Raw genomic sequence first — 5246 nt, 5'->3', positions numbered from 1 at the left:
CCAATTGATTCTTTGTCATCTTTAATCATCGTCTCTTGGTCGAGATCACTTTGAATATCTGCAATTTAGTCCCTGAACTTTGAAAATCTTCATTTTTAGCTTTGATCTCATTCTTTCTTTCTAAAATCATTTTTAATCATCGAGTTTTACCTAACAGACAATATATGCAAGAGATTAAATTACAATTCATCAAAAGTACTTCCAAAATAGACCAATCACTGCATTTAAGTCAGGCTGACAAGTCAAAGAGAATCGGGTAATTGGTTCAACATAATATCTGCTTGGTTTGACGATTTTGGCTGGTTCCACTGCCAAACAGTCCGATTGAGCACTCGGGCAAATCATGAAAAACGGTAGTCAATTGTCGGATTGATTCGATCCATTCAATCTGAACTTGTCCAAGTTTAAAACAATACTACTACATAGCCTATTCTTTCTTGAATCAGATTGATCACATGTTGGCATACAAGTGTAAACTGGAATGCAACAAGAAAACAATTTCAAGCAATACTATTTAGCACAAAGTTACGTCATAACATCAGTATAGTTGGTACTAAATAATATTAAATGATAGAATTAATTAAATGAACCATTATTTTTCTTTATTTAATTGAGTATATCATTTAATAACACCAGTATCATAGCACCAACGTTGTAAATAACATTATTCAACAATTTTTGACATCCTGCATATTATCATAATGACAATTTCTACTTATATCTAGTTAATAATTGCGATAAAGGAGGCTGACGAGAGACCCCACAAATGGGGATTATTTAAGTGGGACCCACGACACGTGAAAGACGATCATCCCTTCTATCAACCATTTTCGACTTTTTGATCACTTTAACATTTTCCTAAATAAATAAATAAGTCATTAGAGGAGGTCGTCAAATTAAAGTTGGTTTAGACTGGTCCTAATTTTATTGTGGTTTTTGGACGTGCAATTTTATGGTTCTTCAATTTTCCTAATTTGTCTCCCTTCTCTCTCGAACCCGTTTTCCTTTCACTGGTCCCAACTCTCAACAACTGCAACCCCCAAAAATATTCAGCATAAATATTCTTCAGTTTTCTGCTTTCTGGGGTTCCTTTTTCCTGATTAAGAAGCTGGAAAAACCCTCAGAAAGTACTTTGAAAGATTGATTTCAAGAAAATCGAGGTACGTTATACTCTAATGCCCTATCACATAGTATTCTCTGTGTGAAAGAGGAGGTGGAAGATTTTACCATTCTGAGTTATATATAGGTGAACCAAGAATCTCTATTTGTGCTTTCTTGTTTTCTTTTACTTTAGTACGGATTACACATGCTTTTTTTGCAAATTTAAGCAATCAGATTTAGAATTGGAATTTGCTTTTGATTTCGTTTGGTTAGACAGTGCCCTTGTGTGCAGACACGTTATATGGATGAAGGCATTGCTAAATTGGAATTCCTTGATATTATTTATTTTTTTGGTGGCATTTATGCTAAAAATTGTCAAAATAAGTTAACTAGGATGAGCGAATTAAAACCGAGATCCATTTTTGAGATTGTAGAAGTAAAGGGTTTCAAAAATTGAAATAACAATGAACTTCTTAATAGGCGCTTCAAATCATACTTGGCAGCCTGTCATGTCAACGGATACAACAGCCCCGAGTTACTGGTTGAACTGGAGGTTCTTACTCTGTGCAACATGGATCTTATCAGCCATGGTAATTGCAGCATTTTTAATATGGAGATATGAATGCTGCAATAAATCAAGAAAGGGAGAAAGGGATAATCGCGAGGAAAAGGCGAGGTCCTTGTATAAGAATGAAGTTTGGGGTACATCTTCGAAGGATATACATCCTCTTTGGCTTCTTGCATACAGGATAATTTGCTTCTGTATACTTCTAGCGTTACTTCTTGCTGATGCCATTACCAATAGTGCTGGGATATTTTATTTTTACACTGAGTAAGGCAATTTACCTTCTTAAATGTTAATCTGTTCTGGTTGCTCCCCAATTTTGACGAATGAATAGTTTTCATTTGTATTCTGTGTATCCGTACCATTGAATTGTTGATGGTTTTAGTAATCTTTTAATTGTTATCTTTATATAATAATACATATGTTTGAGCACTGTTGACTTTACCATGAGTACAGATGGGTTTCTGAGTGAATTTTCTAATGAAACAAAGTTCACACCAAGATAATATGTGATAACATGATATTTCGAGTTGTAGTTTATTCGTTCCTAATTAGTTTTGGTGTTAAACAGGTGGACGTTCACTTTGGTCACCATCTATTTTGGGGTATGTTACTCACGCAACAAACTATTTTTTGAGCTCTCTATCTATACCTTTGAACGAAATTTACATAAATGAAATACATACTTTCAAGTTTCATCTCCGTCACCTTTAACTTTTCCTGATTCACTACATATCCGAAATTTGTAACTTGTATGTTTTCTGAAGTATAATGTAATGCTGCCACCTTTCCTATTACAGAAATGAAATTATTGTGATATTCAGTTTGGATTTTGTAGGTTGGATCTTTAATATCTATTCATGGATGTGTCCGCTATTCCCGTGAAGTGGATGGAGAAAGGAATGATGATTCAGATGCAGAGCGAGGCTCTTATGTCGCTCCCTCACTCGAGGATAAGGAAGATTTGCCCAGCATGACAAGAAGCTTGAATCACCAGAGGGAACCTCTTGATTGCAGAACTGCAGATGCTTGGGAATATGCCTTCCAAATACTATTTCAGGCAAGTTTTCTCCTAGATCTATATTTAATCTCTTTTATATATGTTGTCACTCATAGCATGATCTTATTACAGCCTTGAGCCTTCCGTCTTGCATAAAATTTATTATGGTAATAATTTTCTGAGACCCCGATGCATGAAAACATCATGTTCTACTGCAGCTTGCAAAGGAAATCACGTGGCAGAGGAAATTTGAAATCATATTCTGTTTTTTGTTACAAATGCATCCAAATTATAGATGTGAATGGCGTGCATGTATTGTGTTCAAACATCAATTGTATTGATGAAGTCAAGCATTAAGGCATCCGCATTTTTCCGTCATTCTCTTTCTCAGATAGTGCCCTAGTTTAAAATGGGGAGTTGGGGATGATCCCGCCAATTCATTACATACAACTCATTAGCATTTAGGATCTCAGTCTAGAGAAGACACTGGTTTAACGAACCTCTATTCTGTTTTAGTATTTTCTCTACCCATCCTTTATTTTTTATTTTTTAATTTATGTCTGCAGATCTGCGCTGGGGCCGTGACGCTTACTGATTCTGTCTTTTGGCTAATAATATATCCATTTCTCACTGACAAAGATTTCAGATTACATTTTGTAAGTACACTTTTTTTCAGTTTTGTTGGATTAATCTCTTTTTCTTCTCTTGCACACATAATATATTCCGAAAGAAATACTCTCGTTCTCTATAGTTATATTTCTGACGTGATTTCGAACATGTTCTTTCCATGACCCATGACCCATTCAATTGAGTTGACAGTGGAGATCTATAAAATCGGAATTCTTACTTATAGAAGAATTTTTGCTAGTATTGTTTATATATTCTCTTGAATTGCAGCACATGGGAATATTCACAGACATTGTCTCACTTGTATTGCTACACATTAATTACAGCACACAGTAAACAATAATTTTATTGCTGGAGTTGTAAAATTTGTTTAAGGTAAGTAAGACGGTTATATAAAGTCATGCTTCACTTTATCAAGATTTCTGCAACTTATTTTACAAGAGAAAATCTTATAACAGTGCAACAGAGTTTGACAAACGTTGAGTTCATTGCGTAAAAGTGTGAACTTTATACTTGGAAAAACTCTCAGTTGAGATGTCTGCTATTTGATCTTGGCGGATATACAACAAACACTAAGATCACAAAGGTTGTAGAATATATTTACTAGAAATAAGACCAATTAATTATTGGCATGATTCATCAAGATTTCTGCTACTTAACTTTCCTAGAGAAAATCTTGCTCCCTTATCTCTTTCAAAATCCAATGCTTGTGAAGTAGGGCTCCCTTTGATTCCATCCTACATATTGAAATAGTAGAGCAACCTTAGTTCAAACAGTTTATAGGCAAACATTTAGTTAACTTACTGGTATCATAAGAAAAAATAATCGAGTTTTCTTTTTTAACTGAATAGCTAATGTAGATAGAATCAGAAGCCGCTGCTAAAGGCTACATCAAGGTAGAGTGTATAATGATCAGCGTAATTATTTTGGACATAAGAACTCGGAATTTGTTTGTATGTTACTTGTACGTGACATATACTTGTCACTAATTGCACTTTAGAGGTTACACAGGTTCATGGTCTTAGGACATATGAAACAACTATGATCTAGACAATACTTTTGTTCCTTTTAATATTTATTATAAGAGTTTGACTATTTTACTAATTTTCTGCAGCTGGTTGTTTGTATGCACTCTGTCAATGCTGTTTTCCTCCTTGGTGAAACATTTCTAAATCGTCTGGTAAATTGTAGTCTGTTGAGGATGGAATTGCATTTACATTTACAACATATTTGGTATACAAAATTAGGTCGCACTGGACAGTACAATTGACGAAATTTTAGCTTGCTTATCTTCTTTAATACTGTCCAATGCTATCTAGCAATACACTGATGCCAAAATGATGCCTAAAATTATTAATTCCTTGCAGCGATTTCCCTTCTTCCGAATTGCATATTTTGCCTTGTGGACGTGTGTATTTGTCATTTTCCAGTGGATCATCCATGCTTGTATCTCAATGTGGTATGCCTTCTTTTCGTTTTTCTCCCGCAAACTATTGCATCAACGTTGTCGAGGACACATCATCCAGTTGTTCACATGATAAGAAATCTCTAATTGTTACAGGTGGCCTTATTCTTTCCTAGATTTGTCATCTCCATATGCTCCCATATGGTATGTATCATATTTCTCTTGTTCTTTTTATGAAATGATGACTTATATTTTTGTGCATCTCCGAACCAATACTGACTCTTTATTAAGGCAAACTAATGAAAGAAGCTATTCTTTGTTCTTTATGTGAATACTTTAAGATATTTCTAAGTGGATATAGATAGTTACGTTCGGTTCTTGTTGCTTGTGCATGGTTTGTTTTTGCCTCAAAATTTACTTCAAATTTACCTCTAGTTTAAGTAATATATTTACTCTACATCTAGATTATTTTGGCAGTCTTCCAGGTCATTTCTGCTTTGTTTTATTTAATTTCTTCTAAATTATAATAGTTTATTACAATTCTTACC

At 34.3% G+C, this 5246-nt stretch overlaps 1 protein-coding gene across 2 annotated transcripts; it reads left to right on the top strand.

Annotated features, from left to right (window-relative positions):
- Positions 1 to 903: 903 nt before the first annotated feature.
- LOC111387801 lies at positions 904 to 5044 on the top strand. 2 transcript variants are annotated; one of them, XM_023012391.1, is made up of 8 exons: positions 904 to 1246; positions 1582 to 1933; positions 2238 to 2271; positions 2505 to 2726; positions 3233 to 3322; positions 4408 to 4473; positions 4661 to 4752; positions 4855 to 5044. In XM_023012391.1, exons 2-8 carry the CDS (start codon positions 1611 to 1613, stop codon positions 5027 to 5029), a joined length of 1002 nt encoding a protein of 333 aa, XP_022868159.1. In that variant the 5' UTR covers positions 904 to 1246; positions 1582 to 1610; the 3' UTR covers positions 5030 to 5044. The 2 variants fall into 2 exon arrangements, with proteins under 2 accessions (XP_022868159.1, XP_022868158.1); XM_023012390.1 differs by having other exon boundaries at positions 907 to 1160.
- The last annotated feature ends 202 nt before the right edge of the window (positions 5045 to 5246 follow it).

Source organism: Olea europaea, unplaced genomic scaffold (genome assembly GCF_002742605.1).
Source record: "Olea europaea var. sylvestris unplaced genomic scaffold, O_europaea_v1 scaffold4260, whole genome shotgun sequence".
Classification (NCBI taxonomy): Eukaryota; Viridiplantae; Streptophyta; class Magnoliopsida; order Lamiales; family Oleaceae; genus Olea; species Olea europaea.
Note: the sequence above shows the minus strand (reverse complement) of the source record. Positions and strands in the feature narration are given on the sequence as shown.